The sequence below is a fragment of the Chlorocebus sabaeus genome, chromosome 29, assembly GCF_047675955.1.
Source record: "Chlorocebus sabaeus isolate Y175 chromosome 29, mChlSab1.0.hap1, whole genome shotgun sequence".
Classification (NCBI taxonomy): Eukaryota; Metazoa; Chordata; class Mammalia; order Primates; family Cercopithecidae; genus Chlorocebus; species Chlorocebus sabaeus.
The window spans coordinates 15,451,578-15,470,326 of record NC_132932.1 but is presented as its reverse complement, the minus strand read 5'-3'; the positions used below and the strand labels follow the sequence as shown (position 1 = coordinate 15,470,326).

The 18,749-nt window shown below is 39.6% G+C and overlaps 1 protein-coding gene across 1 annotated transcript in view; it reads right to left on the bottom strand.

Moving 5' to 3' along the window:
• IQGAP1 (IQ motif containing GTPase activating protein 1) overlaps window positions 1-18,749 on the bottom strand; it is a 115,566-nt gene that overhangs the window by 62,381 nt on the left and 34,436 nt on the right. The window contains exons 3-9 of the mRNA XM_007990469.3: window positions 17,502-17,658; window positions 14,078-14,155; window positions 10,108-10,184; window positions 4,079-4,146; window positions 2,859-2,972; window positions 1,808-1,986; window positions 1-47 (exon numbers count right to left, since the gene is read on the bottom strand). The exon at window positions 1-47 is cut by the window's left edge and continues 38 nt beyond it. Of these exons, the coding sequence (XP_007988660.2) occupies window positions 1-47; window positions 1,808-1,986; window positions 2,859-2,972; window positions 4,079-4,146; window positions 10,108-10,184; window positions 14,078-14,155; window positions 17,502-17,658 (720 nt within the window). The remainder of the gene's footprint in view (window positions 48-1,807; window positions 1,987-2,858; window positions 2,973-4,078; window positions 4,147-10,107; window positions 10,185-14,077; window positions 14,156-17,501; window positions 17,659-18,749) is intronic.

Here is an 18,749-nt window from a genome sequence, read left to right as displayed (position 1 = left end):
GTGAGCAGCTCCTCATAAACATCTCTTTCTCTCTCTGAGTTTTCTGTCTGAGGATGAGTAAAAAACGTAATTAAGTTAGCCTAGGGTGTCTAAGAAGACCACATAAATACACCTGTGCTCCTCCTGCACACTACCAAGAATATGGATGTAGCTTAAGATCCTTTATAAAGAACAAAGCAGGCACAGTAACTCATGCCTGTAATCCCAGTGCTTTGGAAGGCCAAGGTGGGAAGATGGCTTGAGGCCAAGAGTTTGAGATCAGCCTGGGCAACATAGCGAGACCCCATCTCTACAAATTTTTTTTTTTAATTAGCCCAATGTGGTGGCACACGCCTGTAGTCCCAGCTACTCAGGAGGCTGTGACAGGAAGATTGCTCTGCCCAGAAGTTTAAGGCTGCAGTGAGTTATGACTGCACCACTGCATTCCAGTCTGGGCGACAGAGCGAGACTTTTTTTTTTGAGGCAGAGTCTCGCTCTGTCACCTAGGCTGGAGTGCAATGGCACAATCTTGGCTCACTACAAACTCCACCTCCTGGATTCATGTGATTCTCTTGCTTCAGCCTCCCAAGTAGCTGAGACTACAGGCATGCACCATCAGGCCCAGCTAATTTTTTTGGTATTTTTAGTAAAGAAGGGGTTTCACCACATACACCAGGCTGGTCTCGAATTCCTAACCTCAAGTGATCGGCCTGCCTTGGCCTCCCAAAGTGCTGGGATTAGAGGCAGCACATCTTTGCCTCAGATCTGAGCAGAATGGGCACATACAGATCCACAATCCTGGAGTCTCACTGGTGACATACGCAGGGGCATGGCAGCAGCTACTTGCTTGCAGGCTAGTTTGGCACCTAACTGGGAAACTGAAATCCCTGCTCTACGATAAGAGATACAAAGAATGTTCTGAGAGCAGGGTTGTTTTCGTTTTGTCATCAACCACTAATTTTAACAAGGGGTGGATAAATTTGTGTGAAGCTTTTTTTTTCCGAGACAGAGTCTCGCTCTGTTTCCCAGCTGGTGTGATCTTGGCTTACTGCAGCCTCCACCTCCCAGGTTCAAGCGATTCTCCTGACTCAGCCTCCCAAGTAGCTGGGATTACAGGAGCCCACCACAACGCCGGGCCAATTTTTGGACTTTCAGCACAGATGGGATTTCGCCATATTGGCCAGGCTGGTCTCAAACTCCTGACCTCAGGTGTTCCGCCTGCCTTGGCGTCCCAAAGTGCTGGGAGTACAGGCATTAGCCACCATGACCAGCCTGTGTGAAGTCTTAAATGGGATTCCTAGATTCAGCTTTTTCAAGTCAGAATCATTTAACGAACTTCTACATACCCCTAACAATTGTACACAAACATTTTACCCCAAAGAATCTGGGAAAGAGGAAAGACTATGTTAATATTTAGAGATAATCTTTCCAAAGGGCACTACTAATTTTAATGGCTACACTCCAGAATTTTATTTACATAAAATTCAAGAAGTAGAGGTCAATATGGAGTCTCACACCAAAAGATGAGACACTGCATCATTCCATTCCTAAAAAAGGCAAATGGCAGCAATAGAAAACAGACTGGTAGTTGCCTGGGCTCAGGGGTGTGGGTGAGGTAGAAACTGACTGCGAAAGTACACTAAGGAACTTTCTGGGGTGATGGTTAAATGATCACATATATTTGTCAAAACTCAAACTGTACATTTAAAATTCGGTGAATTTTGCTGTGTGTAAATTGCATCTCAATAAAATTGATGTTTAAACTGCAGCCATATCAAATGATGGAATAACATAAATTAATTAGAAAGAATAGATGTTGCATTTTTACCCTGTTTTTAGCATTTGTCATTTTGTCCTGCTTAGCCTGGTAAAGTACATCCTGGTAAGTGGATGCCAAGGGCTCTTCAAGATTTACAAGCATGGCATTGGGATTTTTCAAAGCTGCAAATGTGTCGGCTGGAATTCTATGGTCAATAGCTTCATTAATAGCAATAACAGCAGCATGTACTAAAAAAACAAAAACAAAAACACTGAGATTATATAGATTAAAGGATGTATATCACAATAGAAAGCAACACTGCACCCCCCCATTAGAGACAGAGGCTCCTTTTCACAGAGAAATAACAACTGGGGTTCAAAGACTAGCTCCCTGGGCCCTATGAGCCTACCCTCTTCCTTACAGTATACAAAGCCACAGCTCCATCTGTGATCCATGTTTGGGATGATGAATTTGGAATCTCACAGAGAAATACTCATAAGAGAGCCTTGCAAGGAGCACTTGCTCTGGAGGTATTTGCCTTAATTACCGAGTAAACACCATAAAACAATAAGAAACTCAATGAGCCACGGAAATGTAGGCCTTCCTTTCTTTTTTTCTTTTTTTTTTTTTTAAGACAGAGTTTTGCTCTTTTGTTGCCCAGTCTGGAGTGCAATGGCGCTATCTCGGCTTACTGCAACCTCCGTCTCTTGGGTTCAAGTGATTCTCCTGCCTCAGCCTCCCAAGCAGCTGGGATTACAGGCACGCGCCACCACGCCTGGCTAATTTTTGTCTTTTTAGTAGAGATGGGGTTTCACCATGGCCAGGCTGGTCTTGAACTCCTGACCTCAGGTGATCCACCCGCCTTGGCCTCCCAGCTGCTAGGATTACAGGCGTTAGCCACTGCGTCCAGTCAGGACTTCCTTTCTAAATGCTTTCACTTTAATCAGAATTCATCATGTATTTCCAAATAACAACAGCATGGAAGACTATGTGTTTACCACTACATCTATGGACAACTTGCTAGCAAGATTCACAATGTCCTAGATCATCACTATAGAATTAATTATTGGAAATGGTGGCAACAATCTCAGTTGAACTCATGAGATTTCTCTCTTCTTACATGCGGCTTCATCCACTGACAGTTCATTAGCCAGGATGCCCCCAATCTTGCTAAATGCAGGCATTTGGATGCCATACTTCTCCAACTCAGTCTTCATGTTGTTGATTTCTTCTTCTACAGGAGGGAATTAATACTCAGTCAATCAAGCTAGGCACCTTTCCATAACCAAGAGAAGGAAACATATTCCTCAACTATGCAATGGGAATAAATGGCATTTACCTTTTAGGGTGTTATAAGGATATAAAGATAAAAATGTATGGAAAGCACTTAACACAGTAACTGGCATATAAAATGCAGTCAAACATTATTATTATCAAGGGCATCAAACATAACTATAAAGTGAGCAGGTCCTACAGGAAATAGTTGTTCAGAATTGCTACTTGTGGCATTTCCTACAACGAACTTATAAATGGAACAGCTTTAATGTGAGCTCAACAACAAGTGAATCACAAACTAAGTCAGTTATCTCAGTCTTTACAATCCAAATCATTAGCTGCTATTCAACAATTTCATTCCTAAGGCAGAAAGCCAAATGATAAAGAAAACATGTAAGGTCTGGCCCTTTCCCCAGGTCTGGTGAATAACTTCCCTGGAAGGAAAAAATATCATGGACAAAAAATTTCTTACCAAGTTTTAAACTTTCAAGCCTACAAAATAATCACCACTTTGAAAGACTTGAATCTATCTTACCCTTAAACAATATTACCACTGCCCTTTTTCTCCCTAATCCCTCATCTCTTCAAGCATCTGGCTATAGCAAATACACATAGAAACACCCATCTAAATAAGCTTAAACTTTAAAATTACTAAATTGGCATCTTTGTGTCATCTCACTCCCCACTCTCCCTCTTGCTTTGCCCACAACAGATGCTTGCTGGAATGGAAAGGCAAAGATAGTTATAAAGCTTTTTTCAACATACCCAAACATTTGATGTTATGTGTTAACATTATTATATGTTTTATATATGTTAATGTTATCCCCAATTTATATACAAGAAAACTGAGACTCACTAATCATGTTCACATTATAAGTGAGAGAACAGAGCTTGAAATTCCAAGTTTAGTGTTCTTTACCCCACATTAGAGAAGCAAGTTATTAATATTTCACCTCCACTGCCAGAGTATTTTTAAAGCCTGAGGTCTTTAAAATTGGTACTGCTGGCTCTCCAGGCTATTTCCACATAATTCAAGCATTTCCTGCCAAGTCTGTAACTCCTTACCTGTGAAGTCAACCTTTCCATATAGGTCTTGAATCTGAGGGGCCAGGCCTAGCTTGAACAGGTACAAACTAGAAGATACAATATGCAAAAGGTTAGGCCTCCCAGCAGTGCCTAGTTGCCACCCTTAAAAGGGGAAAATCAGCATGAAGAATAAAATAGAAGCATTCTGAACACTGAGACTCTCAGTACCTACAACAGTCTCCTTTGTAGTTACAATACTCTATTTACCTCAGAGTGTTTTATTTTAGTTTAAATGACAGCATTGTCCTAAAAAGTCACATAACACAATGCAAAGAGCACTGGACTGGGAGAAATCAGTAGGCACAAATTCAAGTCCCGGTTCTGGCACAAAGTCAATGTATAATTAGATGTTAATGGCCAGGCACGATGGCTCATGCCTGTAATCCCAGCACTTTGGGAGGCTGAGGTGGGCAGATCACCTGAGGTCGGGAGCTTGAGACCAGCCTGGCCAACATGGCAAAACTCCATCTCTACCAAAAATACAAAAATTAGCCAGGCGTGGTGGCATATGCCTATAATCCCAGCTATTCAGGAGGCTGAGGCAGGAGAATCGCTTGAACCTGGGAGGCAAAGGCTGCGGTGAGCCGAGATTGCACCACTGTACTCCAGCCTGGGCAACAGTGCGAGACTCCATCTCAAAAAAGAAAAAAAGATGTTAACATTAATGTTAATATAATTAATAGTGAAGTGTCTCTTCATTTGTTTGCTTTCCTGTAATCAGTAAGTTTTAAATAACAAGACATCTTAGAAAAGCTTCATAAAAATGATTCAGATGGCGAATCTTACTTAAACTGAATTCATATTACTGATGGAAAAGTTTAATCCAGGTAATTTAACAGTTTTAGATAAATAATATTTCATATATTTTTACTTTTTAAGTATCAGGTTGGTGAAACTTATTTTTACTTTTTAAACTTAAAAAAAAAAATCACTTAGACTCTAAGCTTCACGCAAGCAGGGACAATACAGGGCTCATTCACTAATGTCTACCCAGAGCCTAGCATATATTAATAAATGTTAATCAATATTTGACAGATGAATGGACAGATAAATCAATGTCCATAAGCCTGTGTTAAGTGGATTCTAAAGCCCTAGCTGACTGGAACCAATAAGTTAGAAGAGATCAGAAGGGTACTTCACAGATACTGACAAAAGCAAGAAATCGACAGTTTAAAGTAAGCAGGGAAATAAGAAATATATAAGAAATAACTCATAGAAACTTGAAGTGGTATACAGTTTTTGTAAATAATCTATAAACTCAGTATCATCTAAATACAAACATGCATCATGTACACTACAATCACAGAACTGATCAAAATTTAAATTGTATATAATAAACCCAAATGTATAACAGAAAAACAAAAAAAAATCAAGCATGCTCAAAACACACTAGACTTTATGCATCCACAGAAGCTAATCATTTTCTCAGAGAAGTGCAAGTATAAGACGTATGTATATGATTAAATGCTTTTCTTTCAGGTAAAATACTCAAGATGGATATATAAAGCTCCTCTCTCAGAAGATTTTAAATGTATTCAAAAAATTCTCCAGACTGGGTGTAGCGGCTCACGCCTGTAATTCCAGTACTTTGAGAAGGAGAGGCAGGAGGATCGCTTGAGGTCAGCAATTCAAAACAGCTTGAGCAACATAGCAAGACCTTGTCTCTACAAAAAAATTTTTTTTAATCTGCCAGGTATGGTGGTGCATGCCTGTAGTCCTAGCTATTTGGGAGGCTAAGACAGGAGGATAGCTTTCGCCTCGGAGGTTGTTACAATGAGTCAAGATCACACCTCTGTGTTCCAGCCTAAGCAAAAGAGTAAGACTCTGCCTCTTTAAAAAAGAAATTCCAAAGCAAAATAACTAATAACTTTCTATACATGTAATATGTTCCCTTATATATTTTTCTCACTAATACATCACACCTGCATTCTTAATTGCGAGAATATTTTTCTCCAAGAATTTCTTTCTCATTTATTCCTACTTGGAAATAGGGAACAAGAAATTTTAAGAAAGTTCAAGAATGTTGCAGATATGGTTTGGGTCTGTGCCCCTGTCCAAATCTCCTGTCAAATTGTAATCCCCAGGTGGGGGCCTGGTGAGAGGTGACTGGATCAATGGGGCAGATTTCCCCCTTGCTGCTGTTCTCCTAACAGTGAGTGAGTTATCGCTAGATTTGGTTGTTTAAAAGTATGTAAGCACCTCCCCACCTCTCTCTTCCTCTTGTTCCTGCAATGTGAGATGTGACTGTTTCCTCTTTGTCTTCTGCCATGATTGTAAGTTTCCTGAGGTCTCTCCAGCCATGCTTCCTGTAGAAGCTGTGGAACCTTAAGCCAATTAAACTCTTTTTTTTTATGAATTACCCAGTCTCAGGTTTTTCTTTATAGCAGTACAAGAACGGACTAATACAGTTGCTTTCACAGTACCAAGAACACTAAATTAGCTTTTAATGTCTTTCAATGGTAAATTAAAGGTGCTACAACTGTATCACTGGCTGACATAAAAAGTAGACATGGGCACCATCTTTCTTTTTAACTCTCTTTAATTATTACAAGTATTTTATGGAGATACCGGAGCTATGAATGGATTCAAAATGGCCAGTTAAGTCCTCTTACCCACAATCAAAAGTACTTAGCTTCACACTGAAACTTATAAACCCTAATGGTGAACGCACTTTCCCATCTTTGTTCCTGCTCTCCCATGCCTACTTCCACAAATACACTATTAGGCACCTATAATGGGTCAGCCTGTAACTGCGCTTAAGATTTATTTTTCGGCCGGACGCGGTGGCTCAAGCCTGTAATCCCAGCACTTTGGGAGGCCGAGACGGGTGGATCACGAGGTCAGGAGATCGAGACCATCCTGGCTAACACGGTGAAACCCCGTCTCTACTAAAAAAAATACAAAAAACTAGCCAGGCGAGGTGGCGGGCACCTGTAGTCCCAGCTACTTGGGAGGCTGAGGCAGGAGAATGGCATAAACCCGGAAGGCGGAGCTTGCAGTGAGCTGAGATCCGGCCACTGCACTCCAGCCTGGGCGACAGAGCGAGACTCTGTCTCAAAAAAAAAAAAGATTTATTTTTCTTATTTCCTACTTAAGCTGAACTTTGTAGCAATGGGCAGAAGGAAGCTGTGTTAACCTATCTGGATTCTAACTATCTTTTCTGTGAATGGTGAGTAACCTAGAAGTCACTATGTCAATCTCAAAGATGATTAATAAAGACCCTGGAACACAGCAGGTGATTAGGAAACAGAATCTACTATAGGCCCACAGTCCCTTACACAAATTCTTGGAGCCAGATATATTTGAATGTTGAATTTCTCAGATATTAGAAAGTATATTTCTATTTACAGAGTATATGGTATTATAAAGTATCCCCAGCAAGCCCTGGGGCAGCATCCTCAATCCAATACATTACTTTCTGCAGAGAAACACACAAACATAATCATACTAAGGAGACAAATGAGCTTACACCAAACTTAAAATCAATTTTCAGATAATTTAGGGTTTTAATTTAGGATAAGAGATTATGGACCTGTTTAACCCCAAAATCAGTTATTAGAATAACAAAACAGGGAAACAGGAAGAAAGTATACAAGTATTTTGAGAATGGAAAACTGGGGTCTTATCTGAGAGTGGAATGTTATCTACAAAAGTAATATAGTATGATTAAAGCACAGTGACTATCTCTGGAATAATGCCAACCAAGACTTCAGAGGGGGAAAAAAAAAAAGGCAAGCAGGGAGGAGACAGACAGTTAGTACTTTTCTGTCACTGTTGATCCAAAGAAGATGGAGCCTTATCCAATACAGTGAGGTGAGGAACCTGCTTTGAACACGGTTGTGTTTTGTGGTAAAAGAAGAAACTCTCAGCAATTATAAATACTTCCTACATATTATCAAATGTTGCCAATCCACCCTTCAGGAAAAACACCATAAAAAAAAAAAAAAAAACAAAACCATAAATCACAAAACACACCACTCTATATATACTTTCTAAGCACAGACTGCATATTCAAGAGAAATGGAAAACAATAGCGGACTTCCTTTCTTTCTCTTTCTGACTCTACCACTAGGAAGGCATAGTTAATTCTTTAGCCTCTACTACACAGAATTTGAGGGCCTGGAACCCAGGTTACACTGCAAGAGTAGTGGCTACACAACTAGCAGAGAGGAAGTCTGCTTCCATGTTCAGATATCCATCGCAGGTACAGCCTTCACAAGATTATCAACATAGACAAATCTCATGCAACACTAAGTCAAACACAATACTCAGAATTAATGTGATCTGGACTCAGACACACATATTTGGTAATGTTTTGTTTTGTTTTTTAGAGACAGAGTCTTGCTCTGTTGCCCAGCCTGGAGTGCAGTAGCACAATCATAGCTCACTGCAGCCTCAAACTCCTGGGCTTAAGTGATCCTCCCACCTCAGCCTCCAGGGTAGCTAGGACTGCAGGCGTATGCCACCATGCCCAGCTAATGTTTTATTTCTTGTAGAAATGGGGTCTTGCTACGTTGCTCAGGTTGGTCTTTAACCCCTGGCTTCAAGCAAACCTCTCACTTTGGTCTCCCAAAGCACTGGGATTACAGGTGTGAGCCACTGTACCTACCCAGCCTCAGACACGTATTTGAAATTGCTACATTCTCAACACGAGATCCACTAGTTCTCAGCTATATTCATTCTTTTGTATGTTTCACACTGATTCCAATGATACCATAGATCTAGTACATGTTTGATCAAGAAACGAGACAATAGTCTTCTTATAGATCAGTATTATATACGTACTCCAATGTAATTAACACTTAGCAAGCACACATAGATGATGCTATGTAAGTGCAGCCCAAGTAAAAATCTGACTCATGTCCCACTTGCTCTGCCACCATCTCCTTTAGTCCTGTGGCCACCAAGTAAATCTGCTAAAATACTACACTACTGTACCACAGGTTGAGTATACCAAATCTAAAAATCCAAAATCCAAAATGCTCCAAAACCTAAAAATTTTTGAGCACCAACATGACCCTCAAAGGAAATGCTATAATTGGAGCATTCTGCATTTCAGATTTGACATGCTCAACTGGTAAGTATAATGCAAATACTTCAAAATCCAAAACACTTCTGGTCCCAAACATTTCAGATAAGGGACCTGTTCTGTATTTAACCTGTATAAGCATCTACTAATATGCCATCCCGCTATCCTTCCAGACTTGTATCTTTTCCTTCCAATTTAATTTAGGATTCTGGGGACCTCAAAATTAAGCCACATTCCAAATTTACCATGACATTATGGGAAAAAATATATTTTGTATCATTTCCTACTATCACGTTTGTGTTGGTATAAAAAGTATTATTATTATTATTATTATTTGAGATGGAGTTTCGCTCTTGTTGCCCAGGCTGGAGTGCAATGGTGCAATCTTGGCTCACTGCAACCTCTGCCTCCCGGCTTCAAGCAATTCTCCTGCCTCAGCCTCCTGAGTAGCTGGGATTACAGGCACCCGCCACCATGCCCAGCTAATTTTTTGTATTTTTAGTAGACACGGGGTTTTGCTGTGTTGGCCAGGCTGGTCTCGAACTCCTGACCTCAGGCGATCCACCTGCCTCGGACTCCCAAAGTGTTGGGATTACAGGCGTGAGCCACCGCACCCGGCTTGTAAAAATTATTGAATGAATGAACAAATGGCTTAACGATGGCAAGGACCTAGATAATTAAATAAGAGACTGCACTCCAAGTGAAGGCATAGTTCACAGAAACACTAGATCAATTATGAAAGATACCATGTTTTTAGAACAAAATTATCTGCTATTAAATAAATAAATCCCTTCTCGGTACTCTGTAGAGAAACACAGCTGTTTCTCACCATTTTGTTCGTATAACAGTATTTTATCCTATTTGGAACTTTTGAAACTAATGAAAAAACTTTTTCATTCTTACCTCAAGGATAAAAAACTACACACTCATTTCAGATGTTATTCATAATTTCCTTATTTTGCCAAGAAAATTTGATTACCTGAGTGCATGGATACAGTAGATACATCTTGGCATGTTCTTTCGATCATATATATCCGTGGTTTCTGGGTAAAAAATCTAGGGAGAAATAAAAGAAATAGAGTAAGGTATCCATTCACTGTGTTCATTTGACATTCACCAATCATCAATAATACAAATCAAACTATGGACGGTTAGAAAACATCAGTGGCATTCAGTAAATAATTTCATTAGGGTGAACAGACATTTCATCATCAGAACTGCAAGGAATGAAATGCTGTAATACAGAATAAAAAGTACTACTTGGAAAATCTCTATTTGGTCAACCCACTGAATTTCATTAGGTGTGAGAAGGTGATTTACTTATTTCAGACCCAGACACAGGCATATGAAGACCAAGTTCTAGTCCAGTTTAAATCACTGGACTGATCTGAGTATGAGGCTTTCAGAACCACAATGCTCCTAGTTACTATCTACCATGCCTAGATGGAGAAACAACTCAACAATGAACATTTACTAAGTGCTTTAGTTTGTGCAACCTGCTACATTTAGACACTGAAAAAACTATAAAATACTAAAATGTGTTTAATGCTTGGGAGAAATGGGAAGCTACACAGATGAAGTAGCTAGAATAGAGCATGTATAAGGGAATTTGGAAGACAAGTACTTTTCCATGGTAGCACTTACCAAGATCAATCATTTGTGTTTATCTGTTTGGCTACTCCAACAGACTATAAGCCACATGAAGGCAGGGCTAGATCTATGTTATTTATTCACTGCCATATCTTTGATATCAAGCCCAGAGCCAGGGTCATGGAGCTCTAAAGTTAGTGAATGACGTAGGATAGGAACAGAGTAGATTTAGACTGGGAATAGCCTTGAATTTCAAGACGTATTGTCACAGTCATGTGGCACCATACAATTCAATCTGTAATTTAGGGAAATAAGGGGTGACAGTGGTTTGGATAAGCAAAAGACTGAATAATGAGGTGAGAATAATTTGGATAAGCAATAAAGGCCTATATTAAGACTGTGAAATCACAAACTAAAGAAATGAGTGAATCATGATAGAGAGCAAAAGGCCTTCCAAACAAGAGAAATAGCCAGAATAAATAAAGCAGAAATAATTATGACGTGAGACAGTAAGGCAATATACCCTATTGTTTTTTAAAATCTACAGAATACATTCTAGAAAATAACAGAAAAATAAGGTTGGATAGGTAGGATAAAATCAGATGATTATGAACAACTTGAAAGTCAGACAAGTCTGAACTTGATAAGCAGGACATAAAGTGGCAGCCTAGCTTTGGAGCTAAGGATAAAAAATAGAGCCCCGGGGAGATCTGACTGGAGACAGGACATAGCGTATGTTGAATAATGGGAGACTGGAGCTGGGCAGGTAGGCTGGGAGGCTGTTGTTAACAGTGGATGGATAAAAGAGATATTTCAAATAAATGGAGTAGTGGGAATGACCACATTTAGAAGTTCAAAGTATCTCCAAGGTTTTGAGGCTGGATGACTGGGAAAATGATGACATGGTACCATTTATTATAGAGGAAGGGAAGTTCAGTTGGGGGAAAGGTAGATTTAGTTTTAGATATGAAAAATTCTAGGTGACAGGAAGCTATCCAAGGAGAAATATCCAGCAGCCAACTGAAGATACTATGTTTATCTTATGTCAGCAAGTCTTGAGAATAAAGGAAACCGTGAAAATGGGAAAATGTATCTAACAAGGATTGCATCTTAAAGAACGTCCATCACTAGAACATGGAAGGTAGAATAATTAAAGAAAACAGGACGAGTTGAGCAGATTAAAAACAATTTTAAAAATCAAACTAAGAAATATCTCAGGGAAAAGGCAGCCAACAGTACCAATTATAATAAAGAGTCAAAAAGGATAAGAACCAAAAAATTACTGCATTAAGTTTCTATAACAGGCCAGCATGTACCACATAAAGAGATTAGAAAAGACATCCCGATAAACACCATATATGTACTGTCAATTACGTATTATACATTATATTAAGGACAACAATACATTTTTAGGTTATCATTAGCTCTTATTACTCAGAAGTCTTCTGGGCCTAAATGTAGGGTGGACAATTCAAGGTTTACAGCCATGATTATCAAGTTGTCCCTGAAAGCCTTTAATACATTCTATATTTGTTCCAATTGTAGTCCAGGACAGTATACTACTGTTAGTAAACCAAAAAAGGTAATAAAATTACATCATTAAAAAAGCATCTCATAGTAACAATACTACTAGCAATAGAAAATATTAACAGCTCTTAGTACCATTCAAATGAGGTTAAATTGTCATTGCCCACTGGCAATATACTATATAAAAAACAGGAGCACAGTTTAATATTTTACACTATATATAGTACAGTATTTTATACTATATTTTTAAAAAAAAACAGGGAAAGGAAGTTACAGGTGCACAGACAGGCCACACAGCTATAAGAACTTGACGTACTGCATTTCCTAACACTTGTGGGGCCTAATTCTCAAACATACCAGTGGCAAGGAAGAGAACTTCAGCACTTTCTCTGGAAAAAAACTAGTATTCTGCAAAGACTCGGCTCTGATTTAACTCAATTCGACAGGTATGTATGCAACAATACATATCTGTAGTATATTTTATATATATCCATATACTATATATACACAACATATAATTATATATTGTAATATATATTAATATACATTATTAAAATATACTATATATAATACATAATTGTATATTATAATATATTGTATATGTAATATATATTTATACGATATACATATGTGTATACAATATTTATATATTGCACAAAATACAAAATATAAAATGGTTTTAGCCACCTTCTGATACTCTACATCTCACTTTTTAAAAATAAATTTTCCTTTGGTTACAAAAATTTGAACTCTACAGGAAAGTATAAGGAAAATAAAAACCACCCTTAATCCCATCACACAGAAATGAAAACTGTTTTATCTCCTTACAAATTTTTCCCAAGAACGCTCACTTTATTTTCAGACAAAAATAGTGATCTGATCTTAGCTAGAACACAAACTCTTATAACCTTCAACTGTTTTTCCCCACTTAATACATCAAAGGCCCTTTATTTGGGTTGATATCCTTTTTAATGGCACTAGTATTTGGCTGTAACACAATTAATACCCCTTGTGAAGAAACATGTACTTTGCTATCAATTTTTGCTATCATAATCAATGCTAAAAAATCCTTATATATACATGTTTTTGGTGCTTTCTGATTATTTATTTGGGATAACTTCCGAGAAGCAGAATTCTTAGGTCAAAGGATATAAATAGAAAGAAAAAAACAGAGAACAAAAGAAAGAACGAAATCAATCAATCCATTCATGTCTCTAAGAGTGACAATACAGTGTGGCAATTACAGATTCAGGCAGGAGTAGGATGACAATTTCACTGAAAGCAACACTAAATAAACTCCTGAGCAAAACACCCAGAAGATGTACACTCCAATCAAAACTGCAGCCACGACCAAAAACAGACACAGGAAGTAACGTCATTCCATCACCTCTACAATTTAAAATAAAAAACGACCCTTCGTACTCCCTACAGATTTCTAAAACATTTCCTTATATTTCCAAAGGTCAAATTTTAATGCTAACAACTTTGTGAATAAAAAAAAACCACTGATTTGGTATTCTTTAAAATGGTGAATCTCACAGCATGTGAATTCTATCCAAGGAAAAATAGTAAAATGTATGTCTACAATTTGATGTAGTAAAAGTAGATGTCATCACAGGGAATTTCTCTAGGGTAAGGTGAAACAGGTATGAGGATTATAAAAGAAAAAGAACAAAACTATTTCCTAAGTCAAAAAGAAAGACATCTTTCAGTATTTAAAAAAACACCAAAGATTCTGAGAATAATTTTACAGGTAGAATGAGAACAGGTTGTTTGGGGGTTATGCCAAAACAGCTGGAACAAAGCCTAAACTATTATCTCAGGTAAGTTACCTTAGGCAATCCAATCTCATCCATGGCATTCAACCACTGAATCACATTATCAGTGTGTCTAAAGTGGAGGCCAGTCGCCTAGAAGGAAAAAAAAAGGTTCTGTTGGCTGTATTGAAGCAAATATTAAATAAAAACTCTCTTCGCAAAAGTTTCCTCATGAGATTTGACAAATTCTCCTTAATTTTGAGGTCATTATGCTCATATTCCAACACCAAAAAGCCAAATCCACATCTCAGTTCCTCTCACTTAGGAACCACCTGGAGAGCCTTCCTGTGTATAGGGTGCTCAACAGAACATGTGATCTTTGGAGTTAAATTATCTTGGATTCAATTACTGGCTTAGTAATCTACTGGTGACACTGGACAAGCCACTTCATCCTTTAGGGACAGAGTTTTACCATCTAGAACAGCTGCTTTGTATGTATAAAGACTAAGTGAGATAATGCACATAAACCAATTACATTAGTATGGTATCTGAACACATAGAAGATATTCACAAAATGCTATATAAAAATACCACGCTGGGACAGTGGCTCATTCCTGTAATTCCAGCACTTTGGGAGGCCAAGGTGGACGGATCACCTCAGGTCAGGAGTTTGAGATCAGCCTGGCCAACATGGTGAAACCCCATCTCTACTAAAAATACAAAAATTAGCTGGGTGTGGTGGCGCATGCCTGTAATCCCAGCTACTTGGGAGGCTGAGGCAGAAGAATCGCTTGAGCCTGGGAGGCAGAGGTTGCAGTGAGCCAAGATGGCGCCACTGCAATCCAGCCTCAGCAACAGAATGAGACTCCATCTCAAAAAAAATCAATCAGGGCTTTCATTCTCTCTCTATATATAGATATCCCCTCTAACCTTCAATGTCTGCTTTTTTTTTGAAACAGTTGCCCAGTCTGCAGTGCGGTGGCACAATCGGCTCACTGCAGCCTTACCTCCTGGGCTCAACTGATCTTCTCACCTTTGCCTCCTGAGTAGCTGGGACTACAGGTGCGTGTCACCACGTCCATCTAATTTTTTTTCTGTTTTTTGTAGAGCAGAGGTCTCACTTTGTTGCCGAGGCTGATCTCGAACTGCTACACTCAAGTGAGTGCTCCCACCTCAGCCATCCAAAGTGCTGGGATTACAGGCACAAGCCACTGCACCCAGCCATTTTTCTTAAATTGTTGCTGCAAAGTCTCCACTCTCCTTTTACACTATCTGCAAAGTCTCCACTCTCCTTTTACACTATCTTCCCATTCTGCCTATAGAATAGCTCCAGAGTTGTCTTCAGAATAACTGTGTATTCAAAACTGAGCATAGGGCTGGGCACAGTGGCTCATGCTTGTAATCCTAGCACTTTGAGAGGCCAAGGTGGGAGGATAATTTAAGCCCAGGAGTTGGAGACCAGCCTGGGCAACATAGTGAGACCCCCATCTCTACACTAAAATTTGTGTAAATTAGCCTGGTGTAGTAGCATGCTCCCATAGTCCCAACTACTAGGGAGGCTGAGGTGAGAGGATTGCTTGAGCCCAAGGGAGGTCAAGGCTGCAGTGAGCCATGATGGCATTACCGCACTGTAGCCTGGGTGACACAGCAAGACCCTGTCTCAAAACAAAAACCAATCAACCAACAACAAAAAAACCCACTGAACATATAAGTCTTTTTGACCAAGAAAAGTTTCTGTTTATGATGTTAATTTTGGCTGAGTACCTATACTTTCCCTTGTTCTCCCTTGAATTTAAACATAAAACATAAAAAATCTCTTTGACATTGCAGCCTTACTCATTCTGAGTTTGGGCCCAATTATTACAGCTGCCCACCCTTACATTTGGTCTTGGTAATGCAATTCTCCACTATCTTTCAGAGTCATCCTTTTTCAAATAAGAGTCCACAGGTAAGCTCCCTACAGAGGCTCTGTAGACAATAAAATTTGGTCCTTATCAACATCCCCATTTTGGGGGGGGGGGGCAGTAGGGGAGACAGAGTCTTGTTCTGTTGCCCAGGCTGGAGTGCAGTGGCAAGATCTCAGCTCACCGTAACCTCCACCTCCTGAGTTCAAGTGATTCTCCTGCCTCAGCCTCCTGAGTGGCTGGGATTGCAGATGTGAGCCACCAAGCCTGCTTAATTTTTATATTTTTAGTAGAGATGGGGTTTCACCAAGTTGGCCGGGTTTATCTTGAACTCCTGACCTCAAGTGTTCAGCCTGCCTCAGCCTCCCAAAGTGCTGGGATTACAGGCATGAACCACTGGGCCCGGCCCAACATCCCAACTTAATTAAGCAGTCTTCTTTTTTATAGCACCTTGAGACACAGGAATCAAACCCTCTCACTTATCTCAATTTTCCGAAATCGAATCACTTTCCCATTGTACTTTGAACTCCAGTATCACAGGGTGATGTTTTTTCATGAAGTTACTTTTACATTCAATTTGCCAACACATCTCAGTGCTTAAAATTCATTTTTTTTTTTTTTTAAGGAGACAGGCGGGAGTACAGTGGCACAATATTAACTCCCTACAGCCTCAACCTCCTAGGCTCAAGCAATCCTCTTGCCTCAGTCTCCCAAGTAGACAGGACTACAGCATGTGCCACCATATCTGGCTAATTTTATTTTATTTTTTTTTGTGAGACAGGGTCTCATTATATTGCCCAGGGTAGTCTCAAACTCCTGGTCTTCAGAGATCCTACCACCCTGGCCTTCTAAGTACTGAGATTACAGGTGAGAATTGGCATGCCCAGCCTAAAATTAGGTTTTTTTTTTTTTTTAGATGGAGTCTCGCTTTGTTGCCCAGGCTGGAGTGCAGTGGGATGATCTTGGCTCACTGCAACCTCCGCTTCCCGGGTTCAAATGATTCTCCTGCCTCAGCCTCCTGAGTAGCTGAGATTACAGGCATGCACCACCACGCCCGGCTAATTTTTGTATTTTTAGTAGAGACGGAGTTTCGCCATGTTGGTCAGGCTGGTCTCAAACTCCTGACATTGTGATCCGCCTGCCTCGGTCTCCCAAAGTGCTGGGATTACAGGCGTGAGCCACCGCGCGCGGCCCCAAAACTAGATTTAAAGTAGTAATTCCCCTAGTTACTTCTTCTACCTTCTAAAGAATTAAAAAATTCATCTACAACTAGGAAAATTTCTAGATATATAACATCATAAGAATTCTACCAGAAACACAGACAGCTAAAGTTATTTTCCTAGTACATATTTTTTTTGTGGGGGGACAGGGTGGGGGAAGGCGGGTTTTCCAGATAAATTCTAAAAGAGATGTATATTTTCCTAGTACATATTGTCTTTGCACAAATTTCTCCATTCTGCCAGGCATTTTAAAGGCTATATTTTGTTGAAACAAACATACCTTACACATACTTCTCAATAACTCTTACACAAAATAAAACATGCTAACTTTCCCAAGTTGACAGAAATCTAAGCACTAAACAAGGAAGGACTCACCTTGTATCTGGTCTGTTCTCGATCATAGATTTTTTTCAGGGACACTACTTTGGGAGAGAAGAAGTTCCCCAGTTTGGCAAGGTAGACCCCATTCCTAAGCCCCTCCTCCAGTTCTGTGGTGGGAGGCAGATCTTCCCCTAGGCATGCTTCCATCCACCTGCACAAAAGGAGAGAGGATGCAAAAAAAGAAAGGGAAGGTCAGAACTTTTCCTTAGAGATTTTAAGCTTAATTTCCATTCTCCCTGGAGAAGCTTAAACTGAACGTAATAGCACTCTTTTACAATCAGTTCCACACACATCCTTACCCTGCCTGGCCCAGTCAGATCTCAGAAGCGGGGAACTTAGGAAAATTTCTGAGCATGAATGCCACTTTCTTCTCTACCCTTTCCTTTGCTGCAGCAACACAGCCACCTGGGCTCCCCAGATCCTGACTGCTCCATGAAACTTCAGACCCTTTCCCTCAGTCCTTAGGTTGCTCTTTAACAAATCTTAAGAAAAGCCATTTGTAACTGAAGCTACCATTTCAACTGTTCAGAAGCTTACATTTGTTGCTGACATTCTCTTCTAGTTTCAGAACTCAGAATCCACAGTGAATTTCTAGGTCCAAGTTTTAACGAGGTTTGGGGGTTATCAAAACAGAATCAATTATTTCAGCTAAAATATTAAAAGAAACTAACTCCTATAGAAGCAGTAAATAATGAATTCTTAGATTTTTGGAGTCAGGGAGGAGGTTGCAAAAAGGACAGGAAAAGAAAACTATTTTCCAAAAAAAAAAGAATAAAACAAAGAAAAAAAGAAAACTCTATTTTCCCCTTCAAATACCTCTTAGGAAATTTCAGGAAAGCCTAAGATAAAACAAAGTTTAGTTACATGTATTTTCTACCAACAGAAACATAGGTAACTAAAAATCATTTATGGCAATGGTTTTCTTTTCTTCTCTTCTTTTTTCTTTTGAGACAAAGTCTCACTCTATTGCCCAGGCTGGAGTGCAGTGGTGTGATCTCAGCTCACTGCAACCTCCACCTCCCGGGTTCAAGCAATTCTCCCGCCTCAGCCTCCTGAGTAGCTGGGACTCCAGGCGTGCACCACTATGCCCAGCTAATTTTTGTATTTTTAGTAGAGACGGGGTTTCGTCATATTCGCTCAAACTCCTGACCTCAAGTGATCTGCCCATCTTAGCCTTCCAAAGTGCTGGGATTACAGGCGTAAGCCACTGGACCCAGACCATGGCAACAGTTTTCAACCACT